The following is a 21,242-nucleotide window of genomic DNA, read 5'->3' on the forward strand; positions in this document are numbered from 1 at the left end:
TAAATAGTTGTGAACAAATAAGAAAAAGCAGATGTTTAATCTTCCATACCTCAAATTGTTGAATGCTATCCAGTCCCAGGGAAATGTTAAGCCCTCCTAGTTCTGACACAGCCACAGGAATATTGGCACACATGTATTATAATGCCAGTAAGTTTAAAGAAAGTGCTTTGTGTGGGGATGTTAAACTCTGGGAGTAAGAGTGATGCTTTCTTTGGGTTAGATGAAGGACATAAAATATGACTCCCATTCTCTAAAAATCAAATATTTAAGGAGCTCCATGCTCTGCCTCCTCTCCCAATTTATTATTGCACAGCAGGCTAGAGAGAAGTGTATTTGCTGCTGTTGTCAGAATCGTCTGCTGAAAGGTATTTATAGCACAATGGTTCATTACATTGATTCTAGAGATTACCTCAGTTCACCAACTTGGCTGAAGACAGGAATACTTCTGGCTAGCATACATAGTTCATATGTAGGGTAACTAGGTGCAAATATATTGAAGAAAGGGTACTTTCTGCTTTACCACTGGCATGATTTTAACATCCTCGTGCTGCCGCCTTTTTTTTTTTTTTTAATAATGAGAATAATAATAGCGCATATATTATAGGACTGTGATGAGGACTACCTGGGTATTATGTGTAGTGTGCTTAGAATAGAGTCTAGTACATAGTAAGTACTTACAAATGTGTAAATGTTCGTTGCTGTTATGTCATCATTATATATTACTGTTATTGTTCAGGAGCATGGGCTTGGGTATTAGAGACTGGACAATGTTGATTAAACTTAAGGCTGGCCTTAACTTAACCTGAGATGGGGATAGACCATGGTTGGTTTCTTAGTTGTGGGAGTGTGGGCTTTTGTGACTGACCCTGATAATTACTTGTTGAGAGGTTGTAGATTTCAGAGTGTTTCCATTTTCATTAGGACTTCTAGAGAACAGGGGATTCTGAAATAGGAGCTGTGAGAGCCAAGTGATGGACTAGTACATGGAAGGAAGAGTGAGTGTCTGTAGCTACTAGGTGGGGGCGAGTTTGCTTGGGTAATTAGAACAGTGGCTTTCAAATTTTGTAGACTCTGACCCCCTTTTTTTAAAAAAATTTTTTTAATAAACTCTATTTTTGAGAGAGAGAGAGAGAGAGAGAGAGAGATTGAAGCAAGGGAGGGGCAGAGAGAGAGAGAGAGAGACAGAGAGAGATTGAAGCAAGGGAGGGGCAGAGAGAGAGAGAGAGAGGGAGACACAGAGTCTGTAGCAGGCTTGAGGCTCTGAGCTATGGACACAGAGCCTGAGGCAGGATTCAAACTAACAAACCATGAGATCATGACCTGAGCCGAAGTCAGATGCTTAACCTACTGAGCCCCCCAGGCGCCCCTACTCTGACCCTTAATAACAAATAGATTTTATATTGCAGCCCATCACATGTGTTTGCCCTTGTATATTTATATGTATTACCAGTAATAGATGTCACAAACATGCATATTTCATAAAACAGTTCAGTGTAAAGCACTCTGATATTTTCTATTCTATTTCATTCTGTTTTCCTTTTAAGAAAATGTTGGTCCTGACTTCCTGAAATGATTTTATGAGTTAATAAAGAGTTGTGACCTGCAGCTGAAAAGTATTGGTTGGGGTATGAATTAATCCTTTGAATGTTACCCTAGAAAAACAGTTTGACATACTTTGTCATCTAGATAAATGAGTTGGCAGGTGCTCTGAAGCAGGGGACCAAGACTTTTGCTTACTCTGGCTCCCTTAGCTGTTGTTGTTTAGCTCTGCTTGATCACTTGGCTTTACCTGAGCACTTGGCTTTCTTCAGGCCAGGCTGTTTTTGTCAGATGGTTTTTTGTGTGTCTGGGCTGATCTCCTCTACAATGGGAGCTAGCTCCTTGAGGGCAAGACCTATAATAATAGCTAACGGTTCTGTAGCACTTCTGTGCTAGGCACTTTTCTGTTTTACATATATTAATCTTCACCACAATCTATAGATAGGTACCTTAATTATTTGCATTCTACAGATAGGGAAAACAAAGCATACAAGGTTAAATAGCTTACACTTCTTTAGAGTTCTTCTGTAGCTTACCTTAATGTCTTGTGTAACATCTGCCATGCAAATGATTTTATTAATAGTTACTGGTTGAAATTAAACCAATACTTTCTGGACTTATTTTCTTAGCTTCCTATGGCTTTTCTCACCACAAACTTATTCAAGTGATTAGAGAGTAATAGAAATTGAATTAAAAATGATGCTAAACTTTGTTTATGGAGGGAGTACAGAGTTTATTTAAATTGGTCAAATTCAGAATTTGAATAATGGCTATGCTTTGAGTCCTAACATTAAGACCATAATACTTCACCTGACCTGTGCTTGGGAATGAATAATGTTGCAGAAATGCCCATGTATTCTTAGCTCCTTAATTTACCAATTTGGGATCTTAATATTCTTTCTTCCAATACACCGCCCACTGCAACAGCTGTTCTATAGTGGCCCACACCACCAGAGTTAATGGCATTTCTGTCACAGTGTGAGTTTTCAAGTTGGTATTTACAGTTTTGCCAGAGTCTTCACTGCTACCAGGCCTCAGGGTTGGAGGTTGCAACTGACTTGTGGGGGAGGGAGTTTGGTGCTTGTCACTGGGGAGGAACAAGGTGCTCTCTGACGCTCTGATTTGTTACAGGCGGAGTGTGAATGATGTCAGGCAGATCAGAGGACAGCTGATTCATTTGGGATCTGGGACTCCTCACTGTGCCTCATTGCTGCCTCCTGGGCTCTTAAGTCTTTTGCAGTGGGGGTGGGGTGGGGGGATTCTGAATATTATGTTTTAGAAGAACAGTGCTTTAATTTTTCTCTTAAGTTTGGGAAACCTTTGTAAGTTTCCTTTGGCTTATAGACTGCATACCCCTTGTGTGAGAGAACTTCCTGCCAAGACTCCCGAGTGTGAGAGGGCAAAAGCTTGAGTAGCCAGGAAAATGATGAAACGAAGGAGAGAGAGACTGGGAGCACCATGTCTGCGGATTCAGTAAGGAGGCTGGGGTCTCTGAGTGGAAACTGGCACATGTCAGGAAAAGAACTAATGCCAACTAACACACTTTCATTTGCTTGGATAAAGACTCTGCTTTGGAGATGCCAAGAGGGCTGGGCTGGCTTCATAAATTCAAGGTCAAAACACTGGTCCCTGGCAGGGGCCTATGGAGCTTCTAGTTCTGTAAATTGAGTTAGATATCATTTTAGGGGTGCTTAGGTACCTGGGGAACTGGGTTAATGATTAAGATCTTTTTTCCTGCCTTGAAAGCAAATGTGTATTTAAATTTACTGTCAAAGCTGCCTATACAAGCTCCATGAATGTGGGAAACAAATGGAAGTGAAAGTATCTTCTCCTTGGACTAGAGAGGGTATTGTATTTCTGCCCCTGGCCTGTCAGCTCAGGACCTCAGATCTGCCCTTGCAGATCCAAGCCTGAGTCCTTTCAGGTGTGACCTAATTTTATTTGTGTTGGCCAATATAGAAATAAAATAGAAATAGAAGAATACTTAGATAAGGATTTCAAAGCTGGGCAATGGAAGAAGGCTTCCATTTCAGGGTAGCTTTTCCAAGAGCTGCTCAGGCTTATTTAATGAAGAAATGCAGAGCGAATTGATCAGCAAATTAGGGAACCAGGGAATGAAGTGTCCTAGAATCCATTTCATTCATTGATCTGTCTTAAACTGCCTTTGTGTAACTCACAGGGTGGAGGGAATGCACTTCAGATTTTCTTCCCCTGAATGTTAGTGTTTACCTGGAGTTAGTGTGGTATACTTAAATAGACATACTTCTTCAGTGGGCTTTCTTTGGATCATTGCCTTCTGTGTTAGTGGATGCTCATTGATTGAATTAATGATTCAACAAGACCTTGGAAGACTGGACTTGTTTGAAATATATAATTAGAAGGATTGGCATATGTTTTTAAAATGGTTTATTCTCCTACTTAGACTAAAAGTTAAAGACCATAAAAAAGAAGCTTCATGAACTAAAGTATCATTTAAAGTAAAAAGGACTTGTTAGTAAAACTTTAAATTTTTAAAATTAAGCTTGTAGTTTAAGAAAACATAAGTGGTCAGAATCATGCTCTCCAAATGTTGTTGGTGCACTGCTATTGGTAATCATTAGTGATTTTGAATTTAACTTAGGAAAATTCCCCCTGAATCACCTTTCCTTTTTCAAACAATCCTTTTTAAACTCTAGCCTCAGTGTATAACCAGTTTGCAGAGTGTTAATTACTAGCCAGTAGAGAATGAGATTTGGTTTTCATAGATTTATAATCTTAATTATATATTCATCAACATGACTAAGCCTCATTTTATGTGATAAGATTTATAACTCCATAAGCAATATTATTTAGGTTAATAAGAACTGTCTTTTCCAAAATAGTTTTTAAAATGTTTTTATTTATTTTTGAGAGAGAGAGAAAGCGGGACAGGGGATCTGAAGTGGGCTCTGTGCTGACAGCAGAGAGCCTGATGCAGGGCTTGAACTCACAAACCCATGAACTGTGAGATCATGATCTGAGCTAAAGTCGGATGCTTAACTGACTGAGCCACCAAGGTGCCCCAATAAGAACTGTCTTATTGTATGTTCTAATTAGCTGTAGCTTGTATACACTAGGGAGTTGAGTTTTGAAATAGTTCCTTAGAAAAGTGAAAATTCTTTTTGAAAGTGAGGAATTAATCCAAAATTAATATTTCTACTTCTTGTAATTTTTATTAATATGTTGAGTTTGTGGAAATTTGTGCACACCGGTAATTTTAAATAATTTTCTGCCTTCTACATTATCATTTTGTATCCTCTTTTTGTGTACTCATCTGAGAAATATGCTGAAGCCAGCTACAGGAATAATTAGTAGTAAATATTTCCTTTGAATATATGTAATTAAAACAAGTAAAATGTCACCATATTCAAATAGCCAGTAGTAACAACATAGGCAACTAACATTTTTAAACAGGTGCTTGTGTGATACCTAAGTTTTTAAAAAATCTTTGAAATGTTGTGGCTAAATATGGTGTTTGTATGGAAAGCCATGCTCCTACTATAGCAAATTAAATGCTGTGCATCTGTCAATTATTTTTCATTATCTGTGACATATCAATCAATGATCAACAAAGTAGAAATCCATATTTACCATCTGTTTTCAGTCTAATGAGGTTATTTACTTAATAGTCTTTGTTAAGACTTAACACATCAAGAGGGCTAGGTTGTTTTTAGGGGAAAAAAGTAAACTAAAATACTAAAATTTAAATAGAAGCAAAATTTATTGTACAGAATTAAATGATGTTATTTAATGTACTCATTAGTCAAGAATTAGCTAAATAAATTGGTGTTATGGTAGAGATAATCTAATTTATGAACTATTAATGTTTTACTTTTACGGACATACACATTTCTCTAGGAAGTTTTAGTCATTGAACATAAAATATTACTTCTTGCTAATTGATGATTTGTAGTAAACTTATAATATATTTCCAGAAGCCAATTCTAAATACTTTGAATACCCAAAGCTTAAATTTTTGGTTTTAATTCTGTGGATTAAGTTTTAGTTTCAATGGTCATTCTGTGCCAACACTACACTGAGGTATGATATGTGAGAATGATTTTTGACCACTATTTTTGAGCCTTTTGCCTAAACTAACCCACTTTGAATATATTTCTTTTTCGTTGAGAAATTATCCCTGACCCTTCTTTTTTCTACTGTGGTACCTTGTCAGAATCTCTACTCTCTGCCGAGGATCTGAAGTAAACCAGCACATGTTTTCACCCACATCGGCTCCAGCTCTTTACTTCACTAAAATCCCATTTAGTGCTGATTGTGCTTTGGCTACTTCTCCTCTTGCCTTTTTCCTGAACCCACAAGTTCACAGCAGTCCTGGCAGTCCCTGTTCCAGCCGCCCACTGCTGTGGAGGTAAGGAAACCTGCTGTGATGTGAGTGTGGCCTTAGTGATTGCTTTTGGCCAAGTAGGTAAAAACCCAGACCTTTCTCCTTAATGATGGGAAGAAACAGAATAAAAGTCACAGAGAAGAGTAAGAGGAATTTCAGAGATTTCTGCTGTATTCAAAATTCAAGAGAAAGTAATATAGCATATCAGTAGTTAAGACAGTTATGTGCCCATTGTGACTATTGGACAGCCCTCTGACCCCTCCATAGGAGAAGCATAGCATGGCAGAATGCTAGAGCTCTCTAAAGGTTAGCTAGTCCAAATGCCACATTTTATACAACAGGAAAACTTGATTCTGAAGTAGGTTAAGTGATTTCTTCATATTGCTGAAAATAACCTTCTTCTCTTCAGTTCTTTCTGTCTTTTCGTATAATCAGCATTTGAGTAATACTATGTGCTGGATGGTGTTTTAGGCATGAAGAACAGAAGAATGAACACAAAGAGGTAAAATACCTGCCCTCCGAGGAGCTTAGATTCTAGTGGAGGGAGACAAATGAATGAATGAATATATAACAGATGGACATATGTGATATGGAGAAAACAGGATGAGGAGAATAGGGAATGTGAGGCATAGGGGTTGACATTTTATATAAGATAGTCAGGGAGGGTCCTCACTCATAAGTTGACATATGAGCAAAGACCTGAAGGACAGTCACAGAGCTAGAATTAGAGATATCTGAAGGAAGAGTGTTTCAGACAGAGGCAACAGTAAGTGCCAGAGACCTGACCTAAGAGCTTGCTTCATGTGTTCTTCCACAGAATCCAGTGAGGCTCATGTGGAATGAGTTAAGAGGTAAAAAGTGGGAAATGAAGTCTGAGACATACGTGAGAAGCCAAATGGAGTAGAGCTTTAAATCCATTACTGGGATTTTTGTTTTTATGTTGAATGACATAAGAAGCTGTTGGAGGGTTTGAAGCAGGAACATGTTATGATCTGACTTAAATCCAAAGGATCCCTGTGGCTATAGTTAGAAGGGTACCTGGGGTGCCTGGGTGGCTCAGTTGGTTAAGTGCCGGACTCTTGATTTTGGCTCAGGTCATGATCTCACAATTCATGAGTTCAAACCCTGCATCAGGCTCTCCACTAACAGTATGGAGCCTGCTTGAGATTCTCTCTCTTTCTCCCTCTCTCTCTGCCCCACCCCTACTCACACTGTGTGTCTCCTTCTCAGTAAGTAAGCAAGTAAGTAAGTAAGTAAGTAAGGCTACTGTACATTCTAGGTAAGACACAATGGTTGTTTGAACCTACGGTGGTACAGGTGGTAAGAAGTGGTCAGATTTGAGGATATATTTTGGAGGTAAAATCTATAGGATTTGTTGATGGATTAGATGCAGAGTTTGATAAAAAGATGAGTGAAGGATGACTGAGAATTTGAGGTTGAGCAGCTAGGAAACTGGAAGAACCGTGAACTGAGACTGAGAAACTGTAAGAATAGCTAAGTAGACATTCAGTTAAAGATAGGTGAAGTCTGGGTTGAAGATTTATAAGGAATTATCAGTGTATAAGTGAAACAAATGATTAGATTTATGAGATCATCCAATGAGTGTCTATTGATAAGGAAGAAATGTCAGAGGATTGAGCCCCGGGGCCATCTGACTTTGAGAGATTGGGGAGATGAGGAACTAGCAGCGGAGGGACTGAAAAGGAGTGGCTTTTTAGAAATGAGAAGAATCAAGAGAGAGGTATCTTTGAAACCAATCATAATTTTTCAAGAAGGAAAGTGTGTTTGATCAATAGGTATTTGTTAAGCTTTTTGTTAGGGAAAAAAAAAAAAAGTATTCTGTTTTTGCATCTAAGATACTTCGTTTGAGTAATATAGTATATTCTGAACCTAAATTATTTTGCAGCCCCAGGTTTTCTCTTCCCAAAATGACATATTCATAACATTCTTTACTAAATATTCCCATACTGGGGGTGGGAATTGGTATTTCATAGTCCACTGTCACTTCCAGGCCCCTTGTCTTTATTACCTTCTTTCCTCTTTTAGGCTTATTTTACTCACTTTTATCTTTTACCCCTGCTCATTGCTGTCATCCACTAACTTAGTTTTGTTCTCTCTATTCACATTCAAAGTCTAGCACAGAATCAGTGCTTAGTGAACACAGCGATGCACATAAATTGTACAAATCATTACCATGTAGATAAGTCTGTTGAACATCACTGTTATTGAGCAACTGAGAAAATACAAGTTGAAAGAAGAGAAAAATGATTCTAGTAAACAATGTGAGGAACTAAAAATTGAGAGCTACTGGCAGTGAATTTGACCTCTAAAAATAGATGACCCAAAGGGTGCCTGGCTGGCTCAGTCAGTGGAGCGTGTGACTCTCGATCTCAGGGTTGTGGGTTCCAGCCCCATGTTGGATTTAGAGATTATTGAACAATAAAATCTCTTTAAAAAATAATAAAAAGGGATGACACAAGAGAGAGGGAACTCTTTTGCAGTGGCCATATTGAGTTCTCTTTTATTCCCGTGGAGTATAACTATTGTTATAGATTGAGTTGTGTCCCCCTAAAATTCATTCGTGGAAGGTAAAACCCCTAGTACCTGTAATGTGAGTGTATTTGGAGATACGGTCTTTACAGGTTAAATGAGGTCATTGGGGTGGGTCCTAATACAAGTGGTGCCCTATAAAGAGGGATTTAGGACACAGACATAGAGAAGACAGCCATTTACAAGCCAGGGAGTGAGGCCGTAGAAGAAACCCACCCTACCGACACCTTCCAATCTCCAGAACTGTGAGGCAAAAAATGTCTTTTGTTTGAGCCACCTAGTCTATGGTACTTAGTTGTGGTAGCACTAGCAAACTAATATAGCCCTTTGAGGCTTTTGGCTGCATGGCCTACAGTCCTAGAAAATAGTATCCTTTTGCTTGGTTGTTAGAACAGGCCCTGCTCAGAATCTTAACCTTCCTTATTGACTGCATCTTAGTGATGTGCTTAGGACCTTACAAATTATTGCCCATAATAATTTGAAGAACAATTACAGCACAGTTTTAAAATGATGCCTACTCTAACTGTATACTACATTTCTGTTTGTTCCTTGATAGGAAAGGATGGATGGGTCTGTTTTAGGCAAGCTTGATGGTGGCTCTTAAATGTCTTAGATGGGTCTGATCAACCTTAAGAGGCATAATAAATATGATCATGATTTGGGTTGAATTAATTAACCTGTAATTTTATTTTAAAGTTTATTTTGAGAGAGAGAGAGCAAGGGAGGGGCAGAGAGAGGAGAGAGAATCCCAAGTAGGCTCTACTCTGTCAGTGTGGAGTCCAGTGCAGGGATTGATCTCATGAACTGTGAGATCGTGAACTGAAATGAAGAGTCAGATGCTTAACTGACTGAGCCACCCAGGCGCCCTTACCCTATAACCTTTAGTTATCTTGTACATCTTCCAAGAATATGATTCCAGCCTATTGATTGGCATTCAGACATGGGTATTGCATTGTTGACATAACCTGATTTGAAGGGATGCTAGATACGGTCTATGGTGTAACTGGTATCCCTGAAGAGAGAAAAGGCAATTGTGTTTTTGGCTATTCCCTGGCCCAGCTAGGCCTCCTGGGGATAAGAATTTGGTGTTGGCAACTTCTTGAAACATAGAATGGTTTATATTTTGATTCAGTTTTAAACTGCCATAGACTTTGTCAGCCCTGTAGTTGGGAGGGTTTGCAGCAAGAACTCCTTATTAGAGTTTATATTGGAAGGGTTCTAGCTCTAGTCCACTCCCTACTGTATAGGAATTTTTTTTTAATTTTATTTTTTTTAATATAATTTATTGTCAAATTGGTTTCCATACAACATCCAGTGCTCATCCCAACAAGTGCCCTCGTCAGTGCCCATCACCCACTTTCCCCTCCCCCTCACCCCCCCATCAACACTCAGTTTGTTCTCAGTATTTAAGAGTCTCTTATGGTTTGCCTCCCTCCCTCTCTGTAACTCCCCCCCCCTTTCCCTCTCCCATGGTCTTCTGTTAAGTTTCTCAAGATCCACATATGAGTGAAAACATATGGTATCTTTCTTTCTCTGACTGACTTACTTCACTTAGCATAATATCTTCCAGTTCCATCCATGTTGCTGCAAATACCCAGATTTCATTCTTTCTCATTGCCAAGTAGTATTCCATTGTATGTATAAACCACATCTTCATCCATTCGTCTGTTGATGGACATTTAGGCCCTTTCCATAATTTGGCTATTGTTGAAAGTGCTGCTGTAAACATTGGGGTACATGTGCCCCTATGCATCAGCACTCCTATATCCTTGGGTAAATTCCTAGCCGTGCTATTGCTGGGTCATAGGGTAAGGAATTCTTTTTTATACAGTGTCTAGTAAAAAGCTATTCAGCCTTCACTTAAACATCTTCAGCAAACAAATTCACTGCTGAAGTTTGCAGCTGGTACTAATTCAGCCCTCTGACCCCTCCTGTGTCACATGTGTGAGAGGCTTTTTGTAGACTTTTACAGCAAAGGACAGGTGTTCTTTTGGACTTCCTCCAAGACTAGGCAGCCTTTGAAACCCCTTTTTGGTAGTGTCAAGATTGTTTCCTGCCAAAGAGAAAGCACTATTTTCATTTTACCAACACCTGCTTTCCTTGTCTGTCTTTTTTTAAACAACTGCTTTTCAAAGTGACTCTAAAAGAGGAACATCTCTAGAACTTGTTCTTATCCTGGCCCTGTTGTGGTCAAATTACTTCACTTCTTTCTGCCTCAGTTTTCTACATCATTAAAATGGGGATAAAAATAGCCCTTCAGGGGTTGCTGTAAGGATTAGATGAGTCAATACATGTAAAATTGTTGAGAATACTCAGGCTGCTATAACAGTTACTGTGTTGCTGTTTTTGTTGGAAAACTCACATGTTGCTGATCCCCACACTTCATGTTGCTTCTGTTCGTTTTCTCATATTCTTATTTTCCCTTGGATAGCTCTAGGTATCACTTATCATAATGTCCTGCCCACGGAAGCTTTGTTACTGGCAGCTGGGTGCTCTTCTGCCCTCACATGCGGTTTCACTATTTGCTACTAAAAATTGGCCAGTTGGGGTGCAGCAGGATGTGGACTAAAATGAGAAAAACTCTTTTTGGGCTATTTTTGACAGTGAGGAAAATTCATTAAACTAGGTTTAAAGTGTTTCATTTTCCCTCTCCTCATAGGTAAGGGAAAGAACAGCTTGAGAGTATCGTCAGGAAATAGGATTCTCTGATTAAGAAAGGGAAAGTGCTTTTTTGTTTGTTTGTTTTCTTTTTTTTTTAAATGTTTATTTTTTTTTATTTTTATTTAAAAAAAAATTTTTTTTTCAACGTTTTTTTATTTATTTTTGGGACAGAGAGAGACAGAGCATGAACGGGGGAGGGTCAGAGAGAGAGGGAGACACAGAATCAGAAACAGGCTCCAGGCTCCGAGCCATCGGCCCAGAGCCCGACGCGGGGCTCGAACTCACCGCGAGATCGTGACCTGGCTGAAGTCGGAGGCCCAACCGACTGCGCCACCCAGGCGCCCCTTAAATGTTTATTTTGAGAGAGAGAGCCACGCGTGCAGATGCACACATGCGAGCGGGGGAAGAGCAGAGAGAGTGAGGGAGAGAGAATCCCAAGCAGACTCCACACTCAGCATAGAGCCTGACATGGGCTCTATCCCACCACTGAGAGATCACAACCTGAGCCGATATCAAGAGTTGGACACTTAACTGATGGAGTCACAGCCCGTGTTCTTTTGCTTTTTAAATAGAAAGGTAAAGTAAGGAAGAATACTAGCTGTGACTTAACCTCAGGAAACTTTGTATAGCAGAGAATTTTTCATAGATCCTGGCTACAGGTAACTCTGAATAAACGTATAGTTCTATTTGGCAAGATGCCACAGGCTTGTTCTTGGATTGTTCAACTTCAAGAAGCTGAAGGTTTCTAAATGGCATTTCTGTTTCTGGAAGTAGGAAAATTTTGTTCACTAAAAAACTCTTTTTTAAATGTTGTATTATAGAAACTCTCAGAAACATTACAAAATACAAAGAGTATTTCTATCTTGAGTGTCTACTTCTATCTTGAGTGTCTACTTATCAGCTCATGGTCAGTATATTATCTCTTCTGCATCTCTGCCTATTCCCCCCAACCTGATTATTTTAAAGCAAATCCCAGACTGTATCATTTTATCTGTAAATATTTGTTCTTATAGACTTTTCCTACATTCTGAATTTTGCTCATTGCATCCCTGAGTGGTTATTTAACATAGTTCTTATGACCTCTGTGTTTCTCATAAACTGGTGGCTTGATCTGATTCTAGTTTGATTTGGGGGGGGCCAGAGAAGAATACTTAGTAGTTGGTTTGCAGTGTACAATTGTCAGGAGGCAGGTTGAACTCTTTCCCATGTTTTGATAGTATTGGCCATTAATAATTGTCACCTTAGACCCATTATTTTATTAAAAGTTTGCAAAAAAAAAGTTGATATTCCCATTCCCTTTCCATTTATTAGCTACAATACTTACACAAAAGGAATTTCCCCCTTGTTATCTATTTGTTACCCTTACTCTTGAGTCAGTTTAGCTAGATTCTTTCCTGGGCCTTCATCCTGATGCCTCAGTGTCACCAGTTTCTTTGTCTTGTTTCAAACCTGGTAACTACTCCTTTGTAGTGAAGATTCTATACCCAGAGTAGTGCGACAGAAGATTTTTGTGTGTGTAAAGACCCTTGGAGCTTGCCATTTAAGTAGCTGCTAACTGATTGCTAAACTGAAGAAAACCTTGGCTTCCTCTTTTGGCTCCTAGTAGTCATCCTGGGACACCATTTATGTATACCCTTGTTACATAGGTGCTCTGAGAGGTGAGAACTGATCCAGATGGCAAGAACCCAACAGCCCAGGCAATTGCAAAGATAAATGTTATTTCTTAGGGTTCTTTAGGAGGGGCTCTTGCAACAGCTTCTCTTTCTTGTCCCTGGATGCTACAGGAAGAGAAACCAATGCCAATCCTGATTGTCATAGGGGCTCAGGTCAATCCCTTCTTTTGTCTTGGTAGATAGGAGGTTTGGAACTGGAGAGTTCTGGACACAAATAATTTTCAATGACTTATCAGATAGATAGAGTTATCAAGCATAGAAGAGTTAATTTTCATGGTTTGCCTTCAGGATAAATTCCTAGAATTGCGGATGCTGAGTCAAAGAATAAATGCATATGTAGTTTTATTAGCTATTGTCCAGTTTCCCAAAATAGTGGTTATATCATTATGTATTTCCACCAGTGGGTATAAGATAATGTCTACAGTAGTCTCCTCTTATTTGCAGGGGACCCACCAAATGCCTGAAACCATGGATAGTACCCAGCCATGTGTATGCTGTGTCTTTTCCTATATGTACATACCAGTGATAAAGTTTAATTTATAAATTTGGCACAGTAAGAAATTAACAGCAATAACTAATAATAGAACAGTTATGACAATATACTGTAATAAAAGTTATGTGACTGTGGTCTCTCAAATATTTTGTCCTCACTCTTTTTGTGATGATGTGAGATAATAACATGTCTACATGATGAGCTGAAGTGAGGTGAATGATACAGGCACTATGATGTAGCATTAAGTACTACTGACCTTCTGACGTTATGCCTTCCCGACTATGGGTAACTGAAACTACCAAGACCAAAATTTCCGATAAGTGGGGACTTCTGTTGTATGTCAATTATACTTCAATTAAAAATAAAAAGAAATTAAAAATTAAAAAGCAGGGGGACTACTGTATTTGCTCACAGCCCTGCCAACTGAATAGATTATCAAGCTTCTGAATTATTTCCAATCTGATGGGTGAGAAATAGTATCTCAAAGTAGCTAACTAAAAAGTCATATTAAATTGTTCCTTAAGGATAAAGAATGTATTTCCCAATCTTATGTGGAGGGAATTAGTTTTCCTGTCCTAGGAAATTAAGGTGGAATCATCCATTATTTCATTCAACTGTATACTAGATACTCTGAGTGGGAGAATAGGCCCAAATTGGCAGTAGGAAAGTTCCCAGCACATGGTGGAGTGAGAGAGAATGCTGTTTATCCAGTAAGCTTTCAGCCTTCAGCCTTATTCATTTCTATTACAGCCATTCTGATAACATTTCAGGTGATTGCTCTGGAGGTTAGCAGCTATTAAAAAAAAAATAATTTCAGGGGCACCTCGGTGGCTCAGTCACTTGAGCATCCAACTCTTGATTTTGGCTCAGGTTATGCATTGTTAGGAAAAACTTTTGTTCCCCTTTTAGTTCAGTGCCTGGGGGCCTGTGACTTAAACTGACAAAGGAAAGATTAATAGGAAAGGCATACAATTTTTATCAATATTTACACATATAGGAATTCACAGAAAAGAAATGTAACTCAAAGAACTGGTTAGACTCAGAAGCTTACGTATCCTTTTACAAAGGAAAGACGATTTGGGCTTTAAGGCATGATAAATTGTAGGGAATAATAGGAAATATGTGAAGGAACTAATGGAACATTATGCAGTGTTTATGTTTATGCAAACACATTGTAGCTCTTCTCTCCCAGGTACAGAGGGACACATTCCTCAAAGGGAAATTTGCCTGGTTTCAGGCAGATAATGAGAGGACAGAGAATTCTTTCCTTTTCTTTTGATTCTCAGTTGCCTTTGGCTTCAAAAAATCCTTTTGCCAACGTAGCGTATTTTGGGGTGGCAAATTCTGGTCACCTCCAGCATCTTTGGCAGAAATATTACGGTTTCTGAAAAAGGATGGTGTGTTCTTCTTGTTGCATCCTATCAGGTGATACAGGCTTTCATTATATCCTATTACTGTGAAATTAACCTTGATCACTTGATCTGCTAGTTTCTCTGCTCTAAGATTATTTTTTTCCCCTCTCTAATTAACAAGTATTTTGAGGGAAATTTCTTGAAATTATGTAACTACCCCACTTCTCATCAAATTTTAACTCACTATTTTTAGCATTCATTGATGTTTCTTGGCTGAATTATTATTCTATGCTGGTTGCCAAATGGTATTTTTCAAATTCCATCATTTTTTCTGCACTCGTCTGTTGGCACTGCACTGTAAAGAAAAGCTTTTTCTTCTCCCTGTTCATTTTTTCTCTCGTATCAGCATGAATTCAATGGGCTCTTATTTTATTTAGTGGGTTGTAATCTGTTAATAACATTATATATTTTGATATTCAATTTGTACCATATTTAGTCAAGAGGAGTCTCTTATGCTGGTGGCTGCTGCTGCTTTTTTTTTTTTTTTTTTTTTTTTTAACACTTCCCCACCATTCTTTGAGAACTTCCTAATTTTCTGGCTCTGTAAGACATTCCTGGATGGCTTATTTTGTATCTTCCCTGCTCTAGCCCTTGTATTAGCCATTTCTCCAAAGAACATGGTTCCTTTTAGTGGAGAATGGTATTTAAAAGCCAAGATATGGGTGATAGGCATGGTTGCTGATATTTGGGTTCACTGTTCCTAGAGAATGTGTATATATGTAATATGCATGTGTGAGTGCCTTCTTCCCCCAACCCTCCAACCACTTGGCCATCATCATAATAATCTAATGGCTTCTAGACTGAATTATTCAGGAAAGAAGAGGAGGAAGGAGGATTCTTAGGTCCACTAAGTACATAAGATATAGTCTTAGATGCCTGTATAATCAAAAAAAAAAAAAAAAAGTTTACTGAGATACAGTTTATATACTGTAAAATTCACCAATTCCAAGTTATCCAGTGGTTTTTGATGAGGTTCTGGGGTGACAGAGGTGGGGTGGTTCGGAGCTGATGGTCAAGAAAGAATTCTTGAAGACATCATTGGTGCAAAAAGGTGATTTTATTAAAGCACAGGGAGAGGACCTGTGGGCAGGAAGAGCTGACTTGGACCCTGTGGAGAGACTGGTTATATATTTGGGATTTGGGAAGGTAAAGTGGAGGGAAGTTTCCAATGAGATTTTCATATGCTAAAGGAGACTCACAGGATACTGGAGGCCTAGCTCTTGTCAAGAACCAACCCCCATCACCCCAAAAAACCTCATCAGTTTTTGTCAAATTTGTAAAATTGTGCAGCTATCACCATAATCTAAATTTAGAATATTTCCTTAACCCAAAGAGTTTCCTTGTGCCCATTGTACCACTGTACTGTTTCTCCTAGGCAACCACTTACCTTAGGCAACCACTGATTTGATTTTGGCTGTATAAATTTGCTGTTTCTGAACATTTCATGTAAATGGAATCATATACTTTGTAGTTTGTTTCTGGTTTCTTTCTTTTAGCATAATTTTTTTGAGGCTTATTTGTTGTAGCACACATCAGTAGTTCATTCTTTTTTATTCCTGAATAATGTTTCATTGTATGGGTAGACCACGTTTTGTTAATCCATTCACCAGTTGATGGACATTTGGATTGTTTCTAGTTTGGGACTATTAGGTGTAAATATTGCTATGAACATTTGCATACATGTCATTGTGTGGATATATGTTTTCATTTCTCTTGGACAGAATCCTAGGAATGAAATTGTGTTGTATGGTAAATTTATACTTAACTTTTTAAGAACCTCCAAACTGTTTTCTGCAGTGGCTATATCATTTTATATTCCCACCAGCGATATTTGAGGGGTTGTTTTTCTACATCCTTACCTGCACTAGATATTTTGTCTTATTGATTATAGCCATTCTATTGGGTATGTAGTGGTAGCTTATTGTGGTTTTGATTTACATTTTCCTGATGATTAGTGATATGGAGCAGCTTTTCATGTACTTTTTGGCCATGCATGTATCTTCTTAAGAGAAATGTCTATTCAAGTCCTTGGCTCGTTTAAAAAAATTTTTTTTAACGTTTATTCATTTTTGAGAGACACAGAGAGACAGAGCATGAGTGGGGGAGGAGCAGAGAGAGGAGGAGACATAGAATCCCAAGCAGGTTTTAGGCTGTGAACTGTTAACACAGAGCCCACATAGGACTCAAACTCACTGACCGACTGCGAGATCATGACCTGAGCTGAAGTCGGACTCTTAACTGACTGAGCCACCCAGGTGCCCCTCAGGTCCTTTGCTCATTTTATTTATTTATTTTTATTTATTCTTTCCTTTTATTGTATTTATTTATTTTTATTCTTGAGAGAGAGAGAGAGAGAGAGAGAGCATAAGTGAGAGAGGGGCAGAGAGAGAGAGAGAGAGGGAGACACAATCCAAAGCAGGCTCCAGGCTCTGAGCTGTCAGCACAGAGCCTGAAATGGGGCTTGAACTCATAAACCATGAGATCATGACCTGAGCCAAAGTCGGACGCTTAACTGACTGAGCCACTCAGGTGCCCATCTTTGCTCATTTTAAAATCTGGTGTTGTTTGTTGTAGGAGTTCTTTATATATTCTAGACATTAATTTTCTATCGTGTCTTTGATTGATTTTGTTCTGGTCCCTTTTGGATTACTAATTATTTTAAAAAGAGGTATGTTCTTCCTAGTCTAAATATTTCCATGAAGTTTATGTGGAAGAAGAACCAAGGCAGTGAAGTGGACTGTTTGGAAGTGTCTGTGGTTGATAAGTAAGCTCATTATATTGCAGTTTTTTTCTCTCTAGTTGTTAAGTCTGTGCTTAGGCCTCTACACTATGGTCCCAAATAGAGTTCAGGAAACAAACTCATATAACCATTTAATCACTGTGTCTTTGGTTCCTTAAAATGGTCTTTCACTAATTCTCTTTCTAATTACTTTGCCTCAGAGTTTACCTCATCATTGAGTTTTAGTAATTTTTAAAATTGACATTATATTAGTTTCAGGTATATAATATGATGATTCGATATTTGTATGTATTGTGAGTAATCACTACAATATGTCCAGTTAACATCAATCACCATACACAGTTATAGGCTTTTTTTCTTGTGATGAGAACATCCAAGATCCCCTCTCTTAGCTCCTTTTAAATATGCAATACAGTATTATTAACTAGAGTCACCATGCTCTACATTAAATTCCCATGACATTCATTTTATAACTGGAAATTTGTATCTCATTTTGCCCCCCACCTCCCACCCCACCTCAGGCAACCACCAGTCTGTTCTCTATATCCATAAACTCAGTTTTTTGTTTTAGATTTAGCATATAGATGAGATCATGTGGTATTTATCTATTTCTGTCTGACTTATTTCACGTAGTATAATGCCCTTGAGATTCATCCATGTTGTTGCACTTGGCAAGATTTCATTCTTCGTTATGGCTGAATAATAATCCACTGTCAGTATATGCCATATTTTCTTTATCCATTTATCCTTTCAATGTCTATAATTTTAATTTATAAGACATTTAATTAAATTCTTTTCCATACCCAACAATTCTTATTTCATTACTGCTAGTTTTGCATTAATCTTTATTTTTAAAATGCTATTCATTTATATTTCTGATAAGCTAAAGTGTTCTGTATTTGCAGGTCTTTCCCAGGTTTGTTTCTTTCTTTCTTTCTTTCTTTCTTTCTTTCTTTCTTTCTTTCTTTCTTTCTTTCTTTCTTTCAAGCACGTGCAAGAGGCGCCTGGGTGGCTCAGTCAACTAAGTGTCTGACTCTTGATTTCAGCTTAGGTCATGATCTCATAGTTCATGAACTGAACCCTGCACTGGGTTCTGTGCTGACAGTGCAGAGTCTGTTTGGGATTCTCTTTCTTCCTTTCTCTCTCCCCTATCCACTTCCTCTCTCTTGCTGTTGCTCTCCCTCAAAATAAAGAGCGACACTAAACTGACTGAGCCACCCAGACACTCCTCAGATTTCTATTAGTTGAATTTCGACTTAAAGAAATTCATCTTCCCATTATTGATTGTATTGTCTGACTTTCTTAACATTGGATTTCTTAAAGTGTTTTGACTACTGTTGTGAATGGTTTTCTACATAGTTATTGCTAGTATATGCAAAAATTACAATTTTATATCTTTCCATGCTATCCTCATTTTTTTGTTTTCTCTTTTTTTCTTTTTTTTTTTTTTACTTTAATTGGCCAGAGCTTCTGGCATTAGGTTTCGGGATAGCAATTAGAGTAGGTACCCTTGTGTTTTTCCTTGGCCTCAAAGGGAATATAGTTTTCCTTGAGTATAATTTTTCCTTTAAATTTTGAGTAAAGATCCTTTTTGAAATTAAGAAAATGTCTTTTGTTTTCTGTTTTCTTGAGAATTTCTTTATATTCAAAGGTATATATCAAATACTTTTTCTCTTTATTTTTCTCTCAAATGTTGATACATTTCAGTTGTACAATATGAAAAAATCACATTTGCTAATATCAACATCACTCTTATCAGCAAAGTATAAACATTGGGAAGCAGTCAAAATCACAATACAAGTTTTTCAAAATTCTGATTTTTGCTTAAAAGTTTAAATTTATCATTGGCAACAAATACTTTCAGTTGTTTTCCTTAAAGTGATAAGCTTGTTTTGTTCATTTCCAGAAAATGTTTGCAGGTTCTTAAGTCTGAATAACTGTAAAATGATGTTCATGGAAAAAAAAGTGGCTCACAAACAATGGCATGTCTTCTTCAACACAGTTATTGTACTTTGATAATTCAGCAGTAGTATTTAATGCATAATTAATCATTTTGTCATGTAGAATATTTAAAAGATAGTCAATATTTTTAAAACGTAACCTCTACACTCAACATGGGGCTTAAACTCACAACCCCAAATTCAAGAGTCACATGCTATCCAAACTGAGCCAGGCAGGTGCCTCTAAAGAGTGTCAGGATTTAACGAAATTACTAATTGTTATTGCTGCAATAAGAACATTCTAAGTGAATCTAGTTGTCTCCCCCCAACCCCCGCAAATGAATGGTTGTGAAAAAAACTATGACTACTTTAATTTGTGCTGAGGTGCTTCAGAAGTTTTACCCACTTTGATGTTGTAAAATCAGTACAAATGTTACCCAGTGAAAAAAGCCAAATGATGTCTCAGTGTTCCTATAAAAATAGTTTTGACTTTGCAGTCCTTTTGAAGGGGCCTCAGGGCCCTTCTGGGGTCTGTGGACCTACTTGATCACAGTATTTTTTAAAATTAAGTTTGCTAAAATTTTATAGAATTAAAACATATATATTTATAAAGGAAATGGGCCCATAATTTTCTTAGGCTGTTGTTATCTGGCTTTGAATCAAAGTTATACTATTGTTATAAAATAACTTAGGCAGCTCTCCATCTTACTCTATTTTCCTGCACAACTTTATAAGACATGAATTACTTGTTCCTTGAAAGTTTGTTAGTTTTCTCCTACAAAGCTACCTGGCATGTGGTGGGAGTTGCGTGGAGATGCGCAATAAATTCTGTAATGAAAGGTTATACAAAATTCAGTGCCAGTGTGTGGAAACCAACGTCTCATTTTGCTCTGGAGAACACAAGGAAGGCTTTAGAGATAAGGAAACTCTTGACTTGAGAAGAGAGGAATTGACACACACTTGTCAGGTAGACCTTGTATTTAATAGAAGCAATAGCATGTGCAAGGGAGTAGAAACATAATGGCATGGACTTGTTTAAGCATTGGGGTGTAAAGTGTGGGGAGAGTGGATTTGTAGAGAGATGATAGGTAGGACAAATCAGCGTGGGGCCATATCATGGCATGGCATGCTAATAACTAAGTTAGATATTTACTTGGCTCTGGCAGTTGTCAGAGGATTTTGAGCAGAGGTTTGGGGTGATCATTTGCTGGTTTTCTTTAAACATACTGCTATAGGTTAGATTCGAACCATGGTTGTACCAGTTAAAATGCGCCGTAATCACTACTATCATGTTACTGCTTAATACACATTTCTTCTATCTGGGCAAATCTTCTATCACAACCACCCTCTTCCTGTTCACTTTACGTATGTGTAATCCACCCACATTTTAAATTTAGCTTTTATTTTGTCAAATATATGGACATAATTTTAAAAGTCAGTTCGTTAAGTCTTAGAAAACTTGGGTGTTCTCTTACTCCATTCTTACCACTCTTGATTTTTACTTCTTAAATGTAATCACTTTATTTTTTATTTTTTAAAATGTTTATTTCTTTTGAGAGAGAAAGTGAGAGCACATAAGCAGGGGTGGGGCAGATAGAGAGAAGGAGAGAGAGAATCCTAAGCTGGTTCCATGCTGTCAGCTCAGAGCCTGACACAGGGCTTGATCCCACAAACCGTGAGATCATGACCTGAGCCGAAATCAAGATTCGGGATACTTAACTAGGAAGTAACTACTTTAAAAATTATTTTATCTATATCAATGTTAAACTATTATGAATTCATAATTATTATTCTTGAGTCATTACATGCTATATTCTATTTATTTTCTTTTATGACTTTTTGTTTTCCTGGGGGTAATAATTATCTCATCT

At 37.9% G+C, this 21,242-nt stretch overlaps 1 protein-coding gene across 3 annotated transcripts in view; it reads left to right on the plus strand.

Moving 5' to 3' along the window:
• Positions 1-21,242, plus strand: part of MAST2 (microtubule associated serine/threonine kinase 2) — a 206,949-nt gene that overhangs the window by 103,593 nt on the left and 82,114 nt on the right. The window contains exon 5 of one of the 3 annotated variants that reach the window (XM_042996974.1): positions 5,732-5,926. The exons of the other annotated variants lie outside the window; for them this stretch is intronic. Within the exon in view, the coding sequence (XP_042852908.1) occupies positions 5,732-5,926 (195 nt within the window). The remainder of the gene's footprint in view (positions 1-5,731; positions 5,927-21,242) is intronic. 3 annotated transcript variants of the gene reach the window in all.

The sequence above is a fragment of the Panthera tigris genome, chromosome C1, assembly GCF_018350195.1.
Source record: "Panthera tigris isolate Pti1 chromosome C1, P.tigris_Pti1_mat1.1, whole genome shotgun sequence".
NCBI lineage: Eukaryota > Metazoa > Chordata > Mammalia > Carnivora > Felidae > Panthera > Panthera tigris.